Source organism: Lithobates pipiens, unplaced genomic scaffold, assembly GCF_037356315.1.
Source record: "Lithobates pipiens isolate NorthernLeopardFrog02 unplaced genomic scaffold, aLitPip1_a1.2 Scaffold_8, whole genome shotgun sequence".
Classification (NCBI taxonomy): domain Eukaryota; kingdom Metazoa; phylum Chordata; class Amphibia; order Anura; family Ranidae; genus Lithobates; species Lithobates pipiens.
In genome coordinates this window covers 248,474,499-248,497,520 of record NW_027507903.1, presented here as the reverse complement: position 1 = coordinate 248,497,520, position 23,022 = coordinate 248,474,499, and the positions used below count along the sequence as shown (strand labels likewise).

Below are 23,022 nucleotides of genomic sequence, written 5' to 3'. Positions count from 1 at the left end.
AGCAGTGACCATCAGATTTACCAAATATGCATGTGAGCAGTACAGTCAATGTTCAGTTTGAAGTAGATGGGGTATAAAGGCAGATTTACCACATATGCAATATGAAAATGTCCGAAATGGGCCCAAAGTCTCAATATATTGTGTGGCCACCATTATTTTCCAGCACTGCTTTAACACTCTTGGGCATGGAGTTCACCAGAGCTTCACAGGTTGCCACTGGAGTCCTCTTCCACTCCTTCATGATGACATCAAAAAGTTGGTGGATGTTAGAGACCTTGCGCTTTTTCACATTCCGTTTGAGGATGCCCCACAGATGCTCAATAGGGTTTAGCTTTGGAGACATGCTCCCCAGTGCCGGCAGCTATCATGCAACCCCAGACCATGACACTCCCACCACCATGCTTGATTGTAGGCAAGACACACTTGCCTTTGTGCGCTCATCTGGTTGCCATCACACACACTTGACATCATCTGAACCAAATATGTTTATCTTGGTCTCATCAGACCACAGGACATGGTTCCAGTAATCCATGTCCTTAGTCTGCTTGTCTTCAGAAAATTGTTTGCAGGCTCTTGTGCATCATCTTTAGAAGAGGCTTCTTTCTGTGACGACAGCCATGCAGATCAATTTGATGCAGTGTGCGGCCTATGGTCTGAGCACTGACAGGCTGACCCCCTCCCCTTCAACCTCTGCAGCAATGCTGGCAGCACCCAAAGACAACCTCTGGACATGACGCTGAGCACGTGCACTTAACATCTTTGGTCAACCATGGCAAGGCGTGTTATGAGTGGAACTTGTCCTGTTAAACCGCTGTGTGGTCTTGCAGCTCAGTTTCAGGGTCTTGGCAATCTTCTTATAGCCTAGGCCATCTTTATGTAGAGCAATAATTATTTTTTTCAGATCCTTAGAGTTCTTTGCCATGAGTTGCCACGTTGAACTTCCAGTGACCAGTATGAGAGAGTGAGAGTGATAACACCAAATTTAACACACCTGATCCCCATTCACACCTGAGACCTTGTAACACTAACAAATCACACCGGGCAGGGAAAATGGCTTATTAGGCCCAATTTGGACATGTACTCACTTTTGTTGCCAGTGGTTTAGACATTAATGGCTCTGGGTTAAGTTAACTTGAGGATACAGCAAATTTACACTATTGTACAAGCTGTACATTGTGTCATTTTATCAGTGTTGTCACATGAAAAGATACATCACTTTTGTGAGATACTGTATATATATATATATATATATATATATATATATATATATATATATATATATATATATATATATATTTATTTTTTTTATTACACACACACACACACACATTTTTATCCGCCATGGGATTTGCATTTAACGTATCTACCACATTGCACAGCCAAGAATATGACAAATTTTCCTGGTGCAGGAATTCAGCTTTTTTTTTTTATTCTAATATACTATTTATAATTTTCAACAAGGACCAGTAGGAGAGGAGCTGCTCAACAAATCCAATGATATAATACAATATGTAAGTTGACAGAAACAGGGCATCTCGATAAACACACCTAGTTACTGATACTTAAACAGTAATATCTTAGGCTATAATCAGTAAAGCCAAAAGAGTAGCCTATGGTAGCCAAAGAAGCTCAAGAGGAAGAACTCCAAAGTCACATCACAACTAGTTGTGCACCTGGACCAAGTTGAGGGCCCTCCCACGTAGGACAAGAAAGTAGGAAGGAATTCCGCTTTTGTATTCACCTCTCTAGGTGGAAAAGCTGAACTAAAATGTGGTAAAGTTGCTCCAGGCAAAGTGATTTTCCTGTACAGTGTAGCAGAGGTATGCAAATACCAAGTATGGCTAAACACAGTTACAACTTTCTGGTAGGTAGCACAATAAACATATGTATGTTAACTGTGTTTTAAAGTGATTGTTGTTTAAAAAAAATATATAAAAATGGATTTACAAACAGGTTTATACTTACCTGCTCTGTGAAATGGAAGCGGCCCTGAATCTCCTCTTCTTGGGTCACCAGCTGGAATGCCTGGTTTTATCTTGATATAGTTATCTTTCCTCTGGCAAGGCCCTGCCCATATAGTACTTATACTGTGCATGAAAGAGTTAAAGGAAACCTGAAATATGAAGGATGCCACTGTTGACCTAAGAATACTGTTTGACCGTTTCTAAACTGCTAAACTGCTAAAACATGCCGATTATAAAGTCAGTCAATGTGAACTCCTGATGCTCATAGGTGTTCCATGCTAATGACTTCAAAAGTTTTAAAGCCATTGAAACAACAACCAGTAAACATTTTCAGAAGGAGCAATCAGCAGTGGCATCTTCTATATTCAGTTAAAATGTCTGTTAAGGTGCCCCAAGTTCTGTGCCTACAAGCTCAAGAAACATAAATGCAGCATTTTCTACTAGCAGTTTTTGCCAGTCTGCATCCCAGAGTGCAAGAACATGTGTTGAGTTATTTATCAAATCACAATACAAATAATTTTGTTTATGTACCTTCATGATCACTAGTAAATGATTCTGGACCCTTCAGTTGTCCATAGAAGAGCCTCTTTCCGTGATGGATCCTTCGGTTAATAGCCAATGGTCCAACCAAAGGTGGAGGTTTATCAAACCTAGAAATATAAACACATGAAATAATGAACATGACCAGCCCTAAATGCCAACTCCATCAAAATGTCATCATTGTAACAGAGGCAGGTGAGCACAGCTGTAAACTACATCAACCTCAGAGATCTATCTTCTGCTTCAAAATCTGTGTGCTGGAGCAGTTCTGGAACCAGAGTTAGAATTTCTCTATCACAAGATGCTGAGTTGTTGGCCCTGGTAAAATGTTCAACCAAGGCCTTCAACTGTCTGTATGGAAAATTAAAGCGACAAAGAGGGCAATTTACTAAGGATGCTGGATACATGGCAAGCAGGTTCTAATTTTCAATTTCAAAATATTGACAAGCTGAAGATTGAAACCGACTGGTTACTATGCACAGCTGCTCCAGATTGTATGCACCAGTTTTACTACATTTCCCCCAGAGGTGAAAGCATTTTACCCAATAAGAACACCAACCTGCTTTTTTTCACTAAAAATAGGGCAGATTTGTGAACTGTTCTTGTAAACCCTTACAAACCACTTTGGCCTACAGGTAAGCCTAGATTAAGGCTATTACCTATTACGTATACAGTTTAGGAGATATTTACCCGAAGACAGCCACCGCTGTCTACGGCGCACGCGCCGTAGACAGTGGTGCGCAAGCGCACTGGGCAGGCCGCAGCGATATGCCGCGAGTGTCGGCTCTCGTTCGCATGCGCGGGAGTGACGTCATCGCGACTCCGGCGAATCACAGCGCCGGAGTAGCGAGACCCGGAAGTCGCTCCGGGATACATGGCAGCGGCGAAGAGGAAGACGGAGGACCGCTTCGGGGGCTTCGTTCTCAGATAAGTTATTCATAATGAGCTAGTATGCTATGCATACTAGCGCATTATGCCTTTGCCTTACAGGGTGTGTTTTTTATTTATTTATTTTTTTTGCCTTTACTTCCTCTTTAATTACAACAGCTCCTATAACTGCCTCATACATACTGTGGCAGGGCATTGTACCACAACCACCAATAAAATTGCAAAAAAAAAAAAATTAAATGCAACTGAAAGAAAAAAAAAAAAATGTTAGTACTCACCATACTTGAGATGATTGTAGCCATATTAGTGCAATTGTGACAGAGAAAATTGTTCCTTGATGGTATGTCTGTGCAAATCCATCCTCGCTTGTAACTTGTCCTCTTTCACCAAGAGAAGACCCTTTGCTACACCTGTTGCATTGGATGAGGTACATCACATTACTGAAGGTACAGCTGTATGATCCCGTGATATTGAAGGTCCCGTGTGTGTGTGATACTTTTGGATAGCTTGATCTGGTTGCATAGTTTGCAGCGTTTTTTTTTATTAATTACTAAGCAATTAAAAAGGTCTCATTAAAACAATACCAAGCCACCTACATTCAGAACTTATCAATGCGATTCCAGATAATCCATAAATTGGAGACGTCTACATGCTGCCCAAGATTCACAAGCCAGGAAATCCAGGCAGACCCATTATAGCAGGTATGAATACACTTACCGAACATATCTCAGGCCTTGTAGAAAACATGTTAAAACCGTTAATCATGAACACTACTAGTTTCCTGCAAGACACCACTGATTTTCTGAACAAGCTTAACAATATACAAAAATGACCACTAAAAACACTTCTAGTCACTATGAATGTAGAATCTCTGTACTGTAACATCCCTCACAAGGATGGGTTGGCAGCATGTCACATATTCTTATCCTCAACAAACCACAAATACACTGCTGAGGATGTTACACAGCTCATCAAATTAATTCTTACACATAACTACTTTACTTTCAACAATGAAATCCATCTCTAATGTATGGGTACTGCTATGGGAAGTAAAATGGCACCCCAATATGCAAATTTATTAATGGCCGACATGGAGGACAATTTGCTGAACAGCATACAACAAAAGCCATACAGGTATTACCGCTATATTGATGATATCTTCACGATATGGACTGAAGGTGAAGAAAATCTAAAACAATTTTTCTCATTGAACACTTTTCACCCATCTATCAAACTAAAAATGGATTATTCGAACACACGTCAACTTCCTAGACAGTACAGTATACATCAGGGATGATAAGCTTCACACGTTGATAAACAGAACACCGACTGACCGATGCAGCTATCGCCATAATTCCCGTTTTCACCCCTCAACACACTAAATGAGCCATCGTACACAGCCAGGCCATCAGATACCACCGAATTTGTTCAGACCCAGAAGACAGATAAACATCTCAGAACACTGGCAGACTCCTTCCATAAGAAAGGTTACAAAGACAAAACCATAAACACCGCTTATCGCTTAGGATCTTATGCTGGTGAAACAGGACAGAATTACAAGCGAGGATGGATTTGCACAGACATCAAGGAACATAAGGAAGACAGTTTCTGCACACCTGTGGGACATCATTTCTCACAACCGGACCACACTATAGAAGATCTCAATGTTTTAGTTCATAAAGGGAATTTCAGAACTATCCAGGAAAGGAAAACATTTGAGCGAAGAATGATACTTCTTTTTGACACAAAAAACAATGGCCTAAATTTAGATATTAGTTTCCTCACCCATTATACTACAGTTTTATGACCCCTTCTGTGACTGTGATCCCCCCCTCCTTCCAGTCTATAGCTTTGTCTTATCTCACTTGTTGATAGCTTTATTACCATTTCCATACTATTGATTTGTATGTGTTTGTTTTCCTTTCCCTCAGAGATTTTTTGTTTTGTTTTTTTGTTTTAAAATGTTACCTTCTGCTAAAACTTTTGGTCTGGACGTTTGAAGAAGGGAACACACCCCGAAAGCTCGTCCATGAAAAATTAAATGTTAGTGCAAATAAATAAAAGTATCACGGACAGTACTCAATTTTCTCAGTTCCCACCATAAAATCCTTTTCTCTGGGTTCATTGATGGACACAGCTCTTCCTCATAATGAGTGGATTTGATGTCACAACTTTCAGGAGCAAGACGCTAGGTGTAACTAAATTAAAGAGGAGCTGCACAAAAAAAAAAAATATTAAAAGCCAGCAGCTACTAATATTGCAGCTGCTGACTTTTAATAATATCACACTTACCTGTCCCAGGTTCCAGCGATGTCGGCGGCAGATGACGAGCGATCGCTCGTCTCGCTGCAGCCACCGCCGCCATCCTCTGTCAGGGAATCGGGAAGTGAAGCAAGAGGGCTTCACTGCCCGGTTCCCTACTGCGCATGCGCGAGTCGCGCTGCGCTGGTTCCCCGCTGTGTCTCTGGGAACTGTGTGTTTCCCAGAACACAACGGGGGGGGGGGGGGGCGGAGCCATGCGGCGGTGGGCGGAGCCATGCGGCGGTCTGGCCGGAAGTGGGTGCAGTTACCTGGATTATCCAGGTAACTGCACCCCCCTCCCCCCCGAAAGGTGCCGATTGTGGCACCGGAGGGGGGGAGGGATAATACTAGCGGAACTTCCCCTTTAGGGTGAAGAACCGCTTTAAAAAGCATGCTTGAGTTGCGGCCCCCTGGAGATGGCCAAACTGCCATCTGCAACACAGGATTGAGTTAGTAACTATCAGTACCAGGTCAATAACAAAGACAGACAAAAAGAGACTGTGCGGGTTCTGTGTCCTTCAATTAAATCATAAAAAGGTTTTATGGCGAGTACAAAAATCCCATTTTCTCCTTCGTTTATTGAAAGGACACAGTTCTTCATAATGGATGGGACATCCCAAAGCAATGCCAGAAAGAAGACAGGTGGGCCCAAAAACCAAGACAACTAAATAAGGCAAACCTCTCCAACAAGCTGGCATCCGCTGATGCAGCTACAACAACATTTGAGAGCTTCCTTTAAATATGAACAACCAGGTAGCTGCCTGCAACCCTGAACAACAGAAACAGAGCGAAACACCCAGGACGTACTAAACGCCAGGTAAAACTTGCAGTATCCAGGAAGGGAGCTTCCCATCCTGACAGGGCATAGGCCTGGATAACCACAGGGTGAATCCCTCTAAGAATAGCTGAAGATGAAAACAGCTTGGCCCTGTCAGGCCCATCAGGGATGAGAAAAAAAAGGAAGTCAAAGTTCTGAGTAAAGGCTGTACTCAAAAGACATGAGCCAAACAGCCCTAGCCATATCCAAGCTATGGAGAGCCATAGCTCTAAAGGACACAAGGCAGGTAAGACATAACTTTGCTTAGATGAAAGCCGATACCACAATGCAAAAAAGATACGTCCTAGGGCAAAACACCACCTGTCCCTGTACACAACCAAAAAGGATGCACACCGGAGAGCCATTAACCCACACACTGAAGGACATAAGGGATGGCACTGGTCACCAAGAAAAAAAAAAAAAACACATTCCACACAGAATTATTATTTTAATTTTTTTTTTTTATATGTAATCTGTTCTGTTACACTTTATTCAAGCATCTATGTCATTTAACATATCAACGCACAACTCTAGTTTTTTTAAATGACGGAGCACTTCCATCTCTACTGTGGGCACATGTGAAGCCAATTAGCAGTCTCTTCCAGGATATGGTGATGCTGTATGGCCAGCATGTACCTCTTGACCTCTCTATGCTTCGACCCGGTGTCCTGTCAAAAAGCCCCTACCCATCAGACTATGCAACCAAAGTGACATTGGGTCGCGGCCATCTTGGTACACTCGCACTTGTCTGCAATAAGCCTAGAGTTATTAGTCGGCAAACAGACATCTTTATACACCCACCGAAGTCTTGTTTTTCACAGTTATTTTTAACAGTAAACTCTGCTTATATAGTGAAATACAGTAATATATATATATATATATATATATATATATATATATATATATATATATATATATATATATATATATATATATATATATATATATATATATATATATATATATATAACTGTGAAAATGATGTCTGCTTTCTGACTTCTAAGGCTGGATTCACACCTATGCATTTTTAGTGCTTTTTGCATTTTGCAGATTTGTACTACAGAACGTGTTGCATAGGAAACAATGTTAAATGGACTGTAGTGCAAATCTGCAAAAAGCACTAAAACTGCATAGGTGTGAATCCAGCCTAACTCTAGGCTTACTGCGGACGAGTGTGGGTGTACCAAGATGGCTGTAATGCAACACCATTTCGATTGCATATTCTGATGGGTAGCCGCTTAACACCGGCAATGCCTATTGTCTCCTGGAATTGATGACATACATATCCCAGGAGACGTTGCAAAGCCGGAAATGATGCATGCAGTCAGGGACGAGGAGAAGGAGGAAGTAGGAGTACTATGAAGAAATACAGCAAAAAGGTGTTTAAAAAAAGAAAAATTGATATGCCAATTTGCACCAAATACACTCTTTACTGCTGGATGGTGAAAAGTTAAAAATGTGGGTGGAACTCTGCTTTAACCTAAAAGATGAGAAGGGAATATCTCAGATATAGTTCAAATGCAGGTGTTTGCCAGGCTAACCAAACAAGATGAAGGCGGCCATTGAGGCAAGGTAGACACAGAGGAGAAACTACCCGTGTGACCTCCAGGAAAAAAGGAACTGACCAGGGAAAAGGACTCCAAAGAACACTGAAAAAGAAAACGGCCAAGGGTGAAAAGAAAAAACCCGGCTCTTCACAGCACTAAGGTCCAACATGATGATTCATGCCCCCCAGAAGGCAGGCCAGGATACAGGCAACCAAGAACTTGCAGGGAGAACCCCCAAAGACTTACAGTAAGCAAACTAAGCCAACCAGGTGTGGTGAAAACAGGGAGTGGACAGCCATGCTCTAAACAACATGGAAGAACTGCTGGAGACAGGCCCTAATCCTGCAGCACTGGTTCTTAACAGCCAAGTTGGTAAAGCCATCAACTGCAGAGGAGAGTGGAAGACCAGATCTTGGCAGAGCAGAAGGTGTCACACAGTGACAATGACCAAGCTATAGAGAATCACGAATCAAGCCCTCTGAGGCCATTCCATAACCAACAGGAGAAGCGAAATCCCCTCCCACTCTAAACATTGTAGCAACCGAGGAAGAAGCCTAAGGGGATAAAGGGCATATATTAGGGAGTACTCATGACCCTGAGCAACTGGAGCATCCACTGCATCTGTCCTTGCTCTGACTATGACACTGGAAATCTACTGGTTGAGCCTGGACAGGAGATAGATGTTCAGGCTGCCCCAACACCGACAATGCCTGGTGATTAAGACAGTCCACTAACCATTAGTCCATCCCTGGAAACTGAACCACTGATAGAGCCAGCACAAGAAGTACCAGCTAATGGAGAATATGAGACACTGCCAGGGCCACAGTCCAGCTTGCACCCAGTTCCGATCGTACCTCAATCAGGTAACCCTTAAGAAGAGAGGACTGGTGGGAGAGAGATGCGTTGGCCAAAGTTCTAGGATGCTGACAGGAAGATCAGTCTTCCCAGAGACCAACGGTTTAGAATGGATCAAAGGTCCAGCAAAACGCCACAACCATATTGACAGACGTCTAAGTTGATGACCCCCCAATTTAGGTGGAGAAGGGAGTTCCCGGCCAAATGAAGTGGAGACCAAATCCACTAAGCTAGGAAGCCTTGTGAGGAAAGAGCCTTTTTAGACAGAAACTCACTTTCTCTGGAGAGACCTGGATATTTAAGTGTGTAAGAAACCGCTTAGAAGAAAGCCACCATGAAGCCCAAAATCCTCAGGAAAAAAACTGATGGAAGGAAGAGAAGGAAAACTCAGCCAACAGGGCTGTCCAGAAGGAAACCCAGATCTGCCAAGTTCTCAAATGATAGGGACAGAACACATGCCAAGATGGATGCAGACAGTGCTCGTAGGAGCAGGTCACCCAGATAACCCACAGAGATAACTAATGGGGACCAGAAGTTTGGAGAAGACTTGTGGTGCTGTTGTACATCCCAAGGAAGGGCTATGAACTGGTATTGTAGCTCTTCCACCACAAATAAATAAATAAAATAAAAAATGGTGGTGGATGCATCAAATGGGGATGTGGATGTGAACATTCTCAAAACCTATAGAGGCTAGAAGACTCATGGATGCAAAGAAGCTACCACTGAGTATACCCACTACACACGAGACCAGCGCACTGCAAGGTGTTCGAGTTCCAGCCACAGAACACCACCTTAGGAAGAGGTGAGGGCGCACCTTCATTTGGAAGGCCGCTGTGGAGGTCTTGGGCTGCCTAACATGTTTTGCCCTGATGGAGAACAGTCGACCTTGGCCTCAAAAAGGATGTTTGTGTGCGGAGGGTCACACGTGTGGCATGTGTCCTTTTGAGCTTGCTGTAGAAGCGCAGCTGGTATTCTAAATGTGTCCAAAGGTGCACTCACATAGGCGTCTCCCCACAACTGCATCTCTGTAAGTGCGTTAGGAAGTCCTGTAGACTGCATTGAAGCTAGAGAAAACACTATAAAAACCACAGCAGAAAAACAGACAGATAGAAGATAATTTTTCTAGAGTACAAGTTTGTGTTACACAAATTTTGAAGACACTGAACCAGTTGATCCACAAAGTCATATGGTCAAAGTCTGACACCAGGGCACCAAGGGCCACGTACATAAAATGCATTGTGCTCAATGCTTCCTGTCAGTGGGGTCCCAAATGGAGGGAGCATCTTCAGAAGACAAGGTGTTAGGTGTTAGCCGCAAATGTTCTAGAGATGGAAGGAAGGGAAGAGGACCCCTTTTGATAAAAGCTCCCTTATGAATACTTCTGCGATGCCCCTGAAAGAAGCAGCCTTAAGGGATTGTGGCTCCCATAAAACCAATGCATAGTCAGGACTGCAAGCATCTTGCAAAGTAGCAATGTAACTAGCATCAGCTGCAAGAAAATCATGCTGATAGAGAAGGCTTGCTTCCACAGAGATGGACACCCCCTTGGTGGGAAAGGTTTCTGATAATGAGGCTGCTGCCATACTACCATGTTCAGAGATCCGGGGCAGGCAGCAGATTTAGTGAAAGATCTCCCACATGTTCCGGTTAGGCATGCCCCTGCCACAAGCCACTCCTGCTGGGGGGAGGGAAATAATCACTCCGCATCTAGGAGAACCATACTCGGTGGAAGCCACACAAGGGCAAACACATATACTTAAAATGATAGCCACTATAGCTGGCTTGAGGAGGAGAACCACCCAAGGCAGGAAAACTACAAAAGGGCAAATGCCCACGTTTAAAATGGCAGCTGCAGGACCACTAAACTGTCTACTCATGGCCACTTAGGATCAGGGGCCGTGTTGTACAATAGCCACTATGGCAGAGATCCTGGCCTGGCATTCTTGTGGCTGGCAGGAGGCAAAATATGCAGGCCGCCTGCCACAAATGCAGCACATGGCACCCCCCCCCTTCCCCAGCCTGCTCCAACCCCCACAGGCCTGGAACAGTGCAGGAAGGACAAAAATATGGCACCCGTGGCCCCTGTCCCTCAGGCACTGTTACCTCTCCCTGTAAGGGAGAATACAGCCTCATGTAAGTGGCAGTGAGCACAGCTCTGACATAGCACAGAATTTAACAGTTACAATGCCAGCCCCTAAAAAGTCCTCAAAATACCCAAAAAGGGAAACTTTGGGGGGAAAAAAAAAAAAGGTGGAGGGGGAAGATCACCCAGAGCAAAGGAATACAAACAAGTAAACCAATTCACCATACCCCAATCAGGAATATAATCATGGTCCCAAGGGCAAACCTGGAGCATTTAGTTTTTTAACAAAGAAATCTCCAGTTGGAGGGACCAAACACCTCTGATCCTATATGGTCTTGGTGGCATTGGCTGCAGACCTGGTCTACCTGGTCTAACCGTCACACACGTTTGCTGAGTAGTGAGTCCCTGCCAACTGCTTTGCTGAGCAGAGCAATCGCAACTGATCCCCCTATACTGTGGTTGGCATGAGCTTGCTGGTGATGCTAGGGAGACTACCCTGATCTATGATACCTGACCTGTCACCCAGCTCCAAAACTGATCCAGGAAAAAAATAATCTTCCCAGACAAGAACAAAAATCTATCAACAGGAACAAAAAACTGGAAAAAAAAAAAAAAACAAGACGAGAGAAAAACTATTTGCAGCCTTCTCTTGGGAACGCAGGAAAGAATTCCTGCGTTACAGCCCCTTAGACATGCTTATAATTTAGTTGCACCCAATGTTCTTCTCCTGAAGGTGGCAACATCAGACCCACCTTTTATGAAAAAGAGCTGTGTCCTACAATGAACAAAAGTGAAAAGACACTTGCTTGTGTTTTGTTATACAATAAGAACCTGTTCAAAGTAGCTGCATGCTAACTATTTTTTTTAGCTTTATTCACAATTTACACTTACCACTTAAGCCTCTGCACTTCAGTTTTCCACGCTGCAGTGTGGTTAATTGCAGTGCCAACTGATGCACTGTGGAAGAATACATCATATCTGTATTTGTCCTGCACTGCACATAACACAAGTGCTGTATTGTAAATAGGGCACCATAAAAACAATTGATTTCTATGTGCTCTTGCGGTGACTGGTGTTGGTCAGGTGCAGAAAAATGCCAGTTGCTGCACATAGTGTGAATGGGCCCTATCATTAAATGTGAGATATAAGCATGAGTGGGGTAGATAGTAGAAAAAAAGACATACAACCAAGGGCCTTGTTGGGGACAGATGCCACCTGACCTCTTCTTCACCACTGGATGCTGGTGCTACTGTAACAACCAGTGATGCTGTCTGGTTTGAACACTCTGTCCCCAGTGCTGTCCCTTACCGCGCCTCTGCGAGTGTCACCAGAGGCAGCCTCCTCAATTGACCTTATGAGCGTCAGCACCCTGCATACAGGCAAAAAAATAAGACCTAAAATAATTCATCATAGATCTTGAGACAGTTTAGGACTTACATGAATGGTTCTGGATCTATTGGAGATGGCAACAGGTATATTCCAACAACGACTGCAAGAAGAGCAGCAGAAAAGCCCCATTTAAGATACCTATAATAAAAAATAGCCAGTGAAAAGATTAAACAATGACAATTGACAATTAAAAACTTACCAGTGATCCAGAAAACTGCTCATACATTGTACAGGAAATAAAATATGCCCATTCATGTGCACATAATCTACAGAAAAGGTTAATTTTTTATCTTCTCTGCCAAAATCTGGTGCAAGTATAGGCTTCTGCCAGCTTTTACTACCCACTACAATATCTAGGCAAAGTACTAACCTCAAGTACATGCATGCAGACTTCTGATCCCAGTACTAAGGTACAAGTAGTAGTCCCCACATAAATTTATGGGCTGACCAACTTCATTCAAATAAGAGCTACAGGACCAGAAGCCTGCTGCAGGCATTGTGTAAAGCAGGGGTCTCAAACTGGCGGCCCTCCAGCTGTTGGGAAACTACAAGTCTCATCATTCCTCTGCCTGTGGGAGTCATGCTTGTAACTGTCAGCCTTGCAATGACTCATGGGACTTGTAGTTTCGCAACAGCTGGAGGGCCGCCAGTTTCAGACCCCTGGTGTAAAGGATAGCATTTACAGCAAAGGAGGAAGCGTTTCCACATAAGGAGGAAGCGTTTCCAGATAAGGAGGAAGCGTTTTCAGCAAAGGAGGAAGCGTTTTCAGCAAAGGAGGAAGCGTTTTCAGCAAAGGAGGAAGCGTTTTCAGCAAAGGAGGAAGCATTCCCCGCTATGGATTAATTGTTTCCAGCAAATGATAAAGCTACTCCAGTTAAGGAGAAAGTGTTTCCAGTGAAGGATGACTCAGAGCTTGGATTACACATGAGCCAAGGACTGCTGCTCCTCTGAAAAGCGATCCACGCTCAGATCATTTTACAGAGGCATTTGACAGGTGGTGAGGAGGAGATATGGTACCTCTCCACTGCCTGTTTTAACCCCCCTAAATGCCACACTACCACGTTGCAACCACGTACATAACACGTAATTGTGGGTGTGTTGTAGCATGGGCCATTCATTTGAATGGGTCGCACTTGGCTGATGCCAAACGTAACAGGGGATTTCATTCCTGCCACAGCATGTGTTCACCCCTGTGCCCGCTGCCTTTGCAACTTAAGGCGGTGGCACCCAAAAGGGGAAGTTCCACTTAATAACATCCCCCTCTTCCTCTGCCATATTTGACAAGTACCCGGGCCCACTTCTGGTCAGATTGCTGCGAAGCCAAGCGCAAGTTCACCCCCCTCCTTCCCCCTCAGCCTTCTGGGAAACATCGTAGGACTGCGTGACTATTCACAAAGTGGAGCATGGCTCGCGCATGCGCAGTGCGAAACCGTCTGTGAAGCGGCTGGTTTACCTTAATCAAGATGCTAGCGCTTGAAGTGAAGACTTTTTGATGGTTCTTTGGACAGTTGTGTGTCCTTATATTAAAAGTCAGCAGCCACAGTATTTGTAGCTGCTGATTTTTCATTTTGGGGGGGTCCTCTTTAAGAGGGTTCGGTCGGTGGTGGTAAAACTGAGGCTTAACCAAGTTTTTACCGTCCCCCCCAACCACATGTGTGCTAGCCCTTACATATATCACTTGGAGTCGTTCTTTAGCTCCATTACTCAGCTTTTCAGTATACCCAGTGATGGGAGATGTGCTGTATGATCAGTATCACTGCTCTCTCACTCCTTCACATAGCAATAGGGTTGATTTACTAAAACTGGAGAGTGCAAAATCTGGTGCAGCTGTGCATGGTAGCCAATCAGGTTCTAACTTCAGATTGTTCAATTAAGTTTTGACACTAAAACCTGGAAGCTGATTGGTTTTTATGCAGAGCTGCACCAGATTTGTCATTCTCCAGCTTTAGTAAATTAATCACAATGTGCAATGATACTGAGTCTGCTGCAACCAGTCCTCAGCGTGTTAGAAATACAGACTGGCAGCACTTGTAATAAAATGCCCAACAATTTCCAGCCATGCTCATATGTCCCAGTGTATGAGGAAGGCTGTAAACTATTACATTCCATACACTCCTCTCCCTCTAATACACTAATACACCTTCCTTCCTTATACCTCATATTTCCCATTGTCACAGCGAGGCAGTGTACACCCCAGCTACCTACCTAGAACTCAATCCCCAGCCCCGGCTTACATGTCTTGTCGGTGTATGAGGAGTCCTGTGAGGGAGTGATGAGATCTGGCTCTGTATGAAGAGGAGCTGAGGAGGGAGGAGTGAGCGGGGTCATCCACAGGACACGGCCTACGCCATCACCTGTCTGCTGAAGCCTGACAGACTGTATACTCTTCCTGCACTACATAGAGGACATGGACAGCACCTTAGGGAGGCTAAACATAATAAAGAGATTGATAAAAACAGGGGACCGATAAGCATAATAAAGATACTTATAAATACACTACAGAGGACTGATAAACCCATAGGAGACTGATAAACATAATACAAAAAATACAAATATATATATATATATATATATATATATATATATATATATATCTATCCATAGGAGACTGATAAACATAATACAAAAATACAAAAAATACAAATATATATATATATATATATATATATATATCCATCCATCCATCCATCCATCGGAGACTGATAAACATAATACAAAGATATATAACACCATAGGAGACTGATAAACATAATACAAATATATATAACTCCATAAGAGACTGATAAACATGATACAAATATATAACACCATAGGAGGCTGATAAACATAATAAAGAGACTTATAAATAGAGGGGACTGATATCCTCATAGGAGAGACTTAGGCCACTTTCACACTGAGGCGATTTAAAATAGTGCCTGTAAAGCGCCTCTCCTGTCACTCCATTGTGAAATCCCAAGGGCTTTCACACTGGGACGGTGCGCTTGCGGGACATTAAAAAAAAGTTTTGAGTCACTTTAGGTGTATACACTGCTCCTAAAGCATCCCTGCCCATTGAAACCCTTTTGCCCATTGCGTTTAACCCTTTTTCAGGGTTTAACCACTTCGCGCCCCCGCTCTAGCCAAAAGACGGCTATAGCGCGGATGCTAACTGCCGGGAGGCAAGTTCGGGGAAGTTCTCTGTTGGCCATGTCCCTTGGACACAGCCATTCAAAGATCGTGCTAAATGGCCAATTACAGCGGCCATTTAGCACTCGATCAGCGTGTCTAATGAGAGGTGATCTCATATGTAAACATATGAGATCATCTCTCATCGCCGGCTCTCCCTCCTCACACAGAGACAGTGTGTGAGGAGGGAGAACTTCCGTGCTGCATCTGCAGCGTCAGTGAACAGTAAGTTAACACTCGCACAGTGAAACACACACACACACACACATGCCCACCTGCCCCCAGTGCCAACTATCAGTGCCATCTGTCCCCAGTGCCACCTATCAGTGCCATATGTCCCCAGTGCCACCTATCAGTGCCATCTGTCATCAGTGCCATGTATTAGTGCCATCTGTTATCAATGCCACGTATAAGTGCATCTGTCATCAGTGCCACGTATTAGTGCCATCTGTCAGTGTCACATCAGTGTCACATGCCATCAGTGCCACGTATCAGAGCCATCTGTCCCCAGTGCCACCTGTCAGTGTCACGTGTCATCAGTGTCACGTGTCGTCAGTGTCACGTGTCATCAGTGCCATCTGTCATCAGTGCCACGTATAAGTGCCATCTGTCATCAGTGCCATGTATAAGTGCCATCTGTCATCAGTGCCACGTATTAGTGCCATCTGTCAGTGTCACATCAGTGTCACATGCCATCAGTGCCACGTATCAGAGCATCTGTCCCCAGTGCCACCTGTCAGTGTCACGTGTCATCAGTGTCACGTGTCATCAGTGCCATCTGTCATCAGTGCCACGTATAAGTGCCATCTGTCATCAGTGCCATGTATAAGTGACATCTGTCATCAGTGCCATGTATTAGTGCCATCTGTCATGAGTGGCACGTATTAGTGCCATCTGTCATCAGTGCCACATATTAGTTCCATCTGTCATCGGTGTCACGTGTCATCAGTGTCACGTGTCATCAGTGCCACGTATTAGTGCCATCTGCCATCAGTGCCACGTCAGTGTCACGTGTCATTGTCCTGGTGCTCTAGGGCCTTTAAAAGTGTAATAGGTAGTCAACAAGTTAGATGTGTAATTTATGCTCCTAGAACACGTGACGGTGCTCCCTGCATGTTGGGCCTCTCTAAGTGGCCAGGCTGTGAAAAAGTCCCACACATGTGGTATTGTAGTACTCAGGAGGAGTAAAAGAATGTATTTTGGGACATTATTTGTGGTATACAGATGTCATGTGAGAGAAATAACCTATTACAATGACAATTTTGTGGGAAAAAAATAAAAAAAATCTTAATTTTTCAAAGAATTGTGGGAAAAAATGACAACACCAAAAACCTCACCATGCCTCTTACTAAATACCTTGGAGTGTCTACTTTCCAAAAAGGGGTAATTTGGGGGTATTTGTACTTTCCTGGCTTGTTTGGGTCGCAAGAAATTAGGTGTGATCAATTTTTTATGATTTGCACCACAGCTTGTGGACTCTGTAACTTTCACAAAGACCAAATAATATCCATTAATTTGGTTTATTTGTACCAAAGACATGTAGCAGTATAAATTGTGGCCAAAATTCATGAAAAAAAAATTCATAATTTGCAAAACGTTATCACAGAAACAAAGAAAAATGTGTTTTTTTTCAAAGTTTTCGGTCTTTTTTCATTTATAGCGCAAAGGACAAAAAATTAATTTGGGTACAGTGTTACATGACTGAGTAATTGTCATTCAAAGTGTGAGAGCACCGAAAGCTGAAAATTGGTCTGGGCAGGAGGAGGGTTAAAGTGTCCCACTAGCAGCCGAAAAGCATCCCTAAAAATAGCAGCGCTTTACCGCCAATGCCTCCAATGCCCCAGTGTGAACATGCCCCTTAGAAATACAGGGGACTGCTAAGCCCATAGAAGACTGAAAAATATAATAAAGATAATTAAAAATACAGGGGACTGATAAACATAATAAAGATACTTATAAATACAGGGGACTGAGAACCCCCATAGGAGGCTGATAAACATAATAAAGATACTATTAAATACAGGGGACTGATATTCCCATTGGAGACTGATAAACATAATAAAGATACTTATAAATACAGGGGACTGATATCCCCCATAGGAGACGGATAAACATAAAAAGGTTACTTCTACATACAGGGTTGATAAATAGTAAGGTGTGAAGTGTCAGCATGTCATCCCATTTCCAGGAGTCCAGCTACCCACTGTGTCAGTAAATAGAAGAAATAATTCCAGCATTTTCTAACACAGATACCTCAGGGCCTGCTTACCCATTTGCAGCTACAGAGACTTGTACTTTGTGTTTGAAAAAGCGTAACCATCTGACAGGTTTTATTAAGGTTCTCCCTGAGGAGATTTTTTGTCACTTCCTGTGAACAATGTAGGCTGGCCACAGTTTATACAATTTTCATTTCTTTAATCATGGGCTAAAGAAAAGAAAATAGCGTGATTCACCCATCAATACAGCCAGTGTTGAAGGGGGAATCCCTCCCGCTGCGCTATTGTACTCTGACAGCAGGAGGTTTCCTCGCGGTTAGAACAGCCTTTTTCAACCACAGTGCCTTCTGGGTTCTTCAGGGGTGCCCTGGCAAAATACCTAATTTAATAATATTGCCCTTTAAATCGTCAACAAGCTGGCTCCAGTCTGCCTTTTTTTGTTACACAAAGCCATGGGTTTTTATTGTGTAGCATTACAACTTGTGATATCGTGCAGGCCAGCTGCAAGCATCCTAACAACCGATGACATCATAGGTAGATAAGAATGACGTTGGGTGCCGGAGGACATCCTTGTTTGCCCCTTCCCTGCCCCTCTATGTCAGGTCACATTAGCGGACTGAGGGAGGGAAATACTGATATACTATTCAGTACCAGTGTGCATATGCTTTGTAAAGGCCCGTACACACGATCTGACTTTTTGACAATAAACATGCAAATTAGCTGTTTTGAGGCAACATCCGACCGTGTGTACGCTCCATCGGACAAACTTTTTCAGTTTTAATCGGACTTTTGTTGGCTGTACGAACGAACAAACTTTTTGATAACATAAGTCCGATCGTGTATACACAAAACCATCGGACTTTTGTACAAAGTACAAACACGCATGCTCAGAACCAATGCAAAAGATCAGGCAACAATACAGAAGCTGACCAAAGATGGCGCTGGAGTAATTGAACGTCCTCTTTTGAAGTGTCCTCAGTACATTGAAACGTTCGTGTTTGTTGCCTAAAAAGTCAGATCGTGTGTATGCAATACAAACTTACAGCCAACGCCCTTTGTAAAAAAAGTCCATGGGAAAGTTTGTACAAAGTCCGATCGTGTGTATGGGGCTTTAGAATAAACCACTTCTAACATTGAGCGTCCTACGTGTGTACTGTAGATGCTGCTGCATTAGGCTTTATATTTTAGGATGGGGTGCCTTGAGATTGTGCAGAGTTTAAAAGGGTGCCATGACTGAAAAAAGGTTGAGAAACGCTGCGTTAAAATACAATGATGACTGCTGGCGGCTATAGCCAACGGCAGTGATCGTGTGAAAGAAACCCGAAAGGCTGGTTGTACTAAAGTTGATTGATCGGTACAACCAGGCTGCCCAAAGTTTGATCAAAATCCGCCTGGTTCCTCTTGAACTTGTCAAATTTTGTTCTGTCTATGGCCAACCTAAAGTGAGGGGACAGGGTCTAGTACCAGGGGGAAGGGTGGGGGACACAGAGCTGTGCCCAGGGACAAGCGCAACAGACCAATTGTGTTCCAGGCATTTGTTCCTGGGCACATACGGTCCTAAATGTTAATAGCACTTAGACAGGGATCACTAGGTTGCCCCTTTAACCACTTCCGACGTGGTGCATATATGCAGCTTTCTCAGCGGGTGGGCTTTAATGCAGAGAGGCCACCCTTATGTAAGCAGTTTTCAGAGCCCTGCGCACTCCCAGCACAATCACAGATGGGGACCAAAAAGCTCCTGATGCATACTTGTGAATGGGAGCTTTCTGATTATGTGACAGCCAATCACATGACCCGGATGCCAGCTTTAGCCTCCCAGCATTTAGAAGCTCTTAAAAGGCTGGGAAGCAGCAGGGAAGGGTTTAAAATTGTTGCTCCTTCAAAATCCTTCCAGAAAGGAGAGTATCATATACATAATGAGAGGACCATAGCTTGGAGTGTTCGTTTTTGGGAGAAGCTGGCAGATGGGAAGAGCAGCCAGGCAAAAAAAAACACGACCTAAGAAGAGAAACTTTTTTCTCTTTCACTCTTTACAACCTCTGAGATGAGCACCCTAAAAGGTACACCACCATCTAAAAAGAACTGACTGAGAGCATGTGATATAACGGACTTTTGGAGAAAAGTGTTCAAATAAAATTGAGTTGGACAGAGCTTCTCTCTGCTTCTTGTGTCTGAAGTGGATTCTCTGTGCCCTTGCTGCTTTGAAGTGTTAAGCTTGTGCTAGACTGTACACTTCATAATGTACTCGCATGGAGAGATAGGATCCCAGTGTGACCAACCGTGTACAAACCTGGTCAGGCTTGGGGATGTGTTGGATCGGGAAGTATTAGCCTGTTCTGTCACTACGTGCAAGACATCAGGCCCTGCATAGAAGGTGTCCACCCCTTTGTCCCCAAAATAGAGGTGCTGCCAAGGAGTATGGCGAGTGTGTGCATTGGGTGCACCTTGTCTCTGACACACTGCATGCAAGAGTGTTAGAAGAATGAAGTACTAGAGGGGGGCTGTGGACTAAACGTGGCCTGAGAAATAGGCCTTAATCTGCAGCTCTCAGCATCCCAGAGTTTTACAGACCACCAACAGCATTGATGGACTGTGTGCCTGTGCCTTCCACCTGTGCCAGAACATCAGGATCTCATACACCGGGTTTTTAACACCCAGTGTGCATTAGGCCCATGGAGCAAAGAAATGCCCCTAAAGCACAGAGGTATACATCATGGGTATTTTCCGAATGCAGCGGCCTTTGTGCCAGGTCATAATTCGGGCTCCCTTCTTCAATACTGTAAGCTACACCACTTTGCTATGGTTATATATGCATTGGATGCTTAGCAGCATCCAGCCTGTATGTGGCCAGAGCCAGAAACTCTGGATCCAAATTATCTAGGGACTAGGCTGTCAGTGGCACTTATCACATGTAACTGTGCATGTGATCGGCACCAGCCATTGAGTTGCACCCAATAAACACCTCCACCACTCATCCCTCAGACTGCAAGCTATTACTTGGTTTTATTCGCTTTTAAAATATCTTCCATTATCTGGAATTATTGTGGGAATTGGTGAGAAAATGTGTGGCCCCCATATCCACTTGCACTAGTCTGGATGTGAAGGTGGGCCAGGTCTATGTATGTATTATATCTATACTTGATTAGTGATTGTTAAAGTATCTTTCTTTCACATTGACTTTTCAACCATGTCTGCTGTCAGTTTCTCAGGTGGACCTGATTATAAGATCTGTGCAGCTTGATGGGCTGGCGGGCAGGCAGGGGACAACGTACTTGTGTCCATCTACTTTTGCCTACCCCGGAGTCTGTCCAGGTCCACAAAAAATAAAAAAAATAAAAAAATGGAAAAGGACTGTCCTTTTCCAGGAGGCTCTGTTCTTTCTGGTGGTTCATTTGTTGAAATGTTGCCTGGCCACTTTAACTGTGCATGTGTTTTGAGTTCAAATCTGTCTCATCTACAGTGCTAAATCTGTTCCTCTGCGTGTGAGTAATCACAATCATACCTACAACACCCCCATATTACAGGACCTCTCGCTGGGACTGCGTAACAACCAATTCTGAATACATCCACCAACTCTACTTAGTCACGCACTCAATATAATTACAGTTTCTAGAATATTTCTTTGCAATTAAATAAACACACAATGCACATTTTATTCTTTTACAGAGTATTGCACCAAACACTTTAAAACTTGGAAAACGTATTAAAATAAAGAATTTGAACAGTGTTCTATCTGTTGCAGCCCTTTCCAAATCATCTTAATTGGCTTCCCAGGATTGCAGGCACAAAAAAAGCTCTGACATATACTTTGTTAAATGTGAGGCAGCCTGATTTGCAATAGAGGTGTGTCCACATCTGTTGCTTATTATCTTAATAAAAGTCCCTCAGGGGCAGAGGCACGGTGGGATCAGTGGCAGAGGGATAGATGGGATCAAGCAGAGGGATGGTGGGACCAGGCAGAGGGGTTATGGTAGTGGAATCATGGGATTAGTGACACTGGCACTCACCAGCTCTCAGTGTCAGTCATTTCCCCATCCTCCATACTTCTCAGTATGTTTTCCTCCTTCCGATGCCTCCAATGAAGCCTCTCCTGATGTCAGGTCTCCTCGAGCTCCTCCCCCAGGCACTGTACTGGCTGTCAGCTCATCAGCTGACTTTCTGCTTCAGTGAATGGGAGGGGGCTTTATACACCATGCAGGCTCACAACTGCATGGAGAGACAGGCTACGTCATCAGAGATCGATTCGGCTGACTCGCAGCATCGCAAAGGTCTGAATCGTGATGCAACAATGCTGCGATTATATTCAACACCACTAATATCCATACTGAGGTACAAACCCTCAGTCAGAAAGCTGGAGGAAGTATCAAAGGACTACAAGTGTGGTGATCACTGCCCTTGTGTTTCATCGAGAACTACAAGTCTACCTGCCAAATTTGAAAGCTGCTGCTGGGGAGAAGAACCACTACACCTTGTCAGTAGGGAGGCCGTTTTGTGGGTGGGTACTTGGCATCATATAACAGGTAACATGGGCCAAATGTCAGCCGGTTCAATAGAAACTGGCCGAGGTGTATGGTAGTCAGTCTGACAGAAGACGGCCGTACGGCCTTCTATCAAAGGCTCATGACCGAAAAAAGTCTGACGACCGGCTCCCGGTCAGCGCTAGCAGCCAATGGGTGAGAGCGCTGACCAGAGTATTCTGGCGGGAGGGCTGTCGCACCCCCCCCCCCCCAATAGCTCAGCAGGGGAGATTGCTGTACTAACGATTGTACCTGAGCTGTCTGTTTTTTTTTTTTCATGCACCCTAGTGGTGTGTACAAGGCTTTAGAGTTACAGTTTGCCTTAAACTCTTCTGTTTCAAGTTCTTTTCTGTTTTTCACAGGCAGGAGTGAAACTCACATTACAGGTTTAAAAATTCACAGAATTTTTTTCTTAAGCTAGTAAAAAGAAAAAAAATCCAGCCACAAAGTGGCAAAGTCGTTCTCGTTGCCTGTGGTAGCCCAAAAGGACTTGGTTCCCAACTTTTAAGGCCCCTTTCACACTAATGGATCAATTGGGTCCACCGGTCAGTTTTTCAGGCAGACCCGATCGGATCCGCCAGTCCCTTCTCGTTGCCTGTGGTAGCCCAAAAGGACTTGATTCCCAACTTTTAAGGCCCCTTTCACACTAGTGGGTCAATTGGGTCCACCTGTCAGTTTTTCAGGCAGACCCGATCGGATCCGCCAGTCCCTTCTATGGAACGGCCGGTGTCAACGGATAT

The 23,022-nt window shown here is 43.9% G+C and overlaps 1 protein-coding gene across 1 annotated transcript in view; it reads right to left on the bottom strand.

The window, feature by feature from the left end:
- Positions 1-14,767, bottom strand: part of LOC143960825 (adipocyte plasma membrane-associated protein-like) — a 39,274-nt gene extending 24,507 nt beyond the window's left edge. Inside the window, exons 1-3 of the mRNA XM_077469763.1 lie at positions 14,619-14,767; positions 12,433-12,522; positions 2,496-2,614 (exon numbers count right to left, since the gene is read on the bottom strand). Of these exons, the coding sequence (XP_077325889.1) occupies positions 2,496-2,614; positions 12,433-12,522; positions 14,619-14,620 (211 nt within the window). The 5' untranslated portion in view covers positions 14,621-14,767. The remainder of the gene's footprint in view (positions 1-2,495; positions 2,615-12,432; positions 12,523-14,618) is intronic.
- Positions 14,768-23,022: the final 8,255 nt, after the last annotated feature.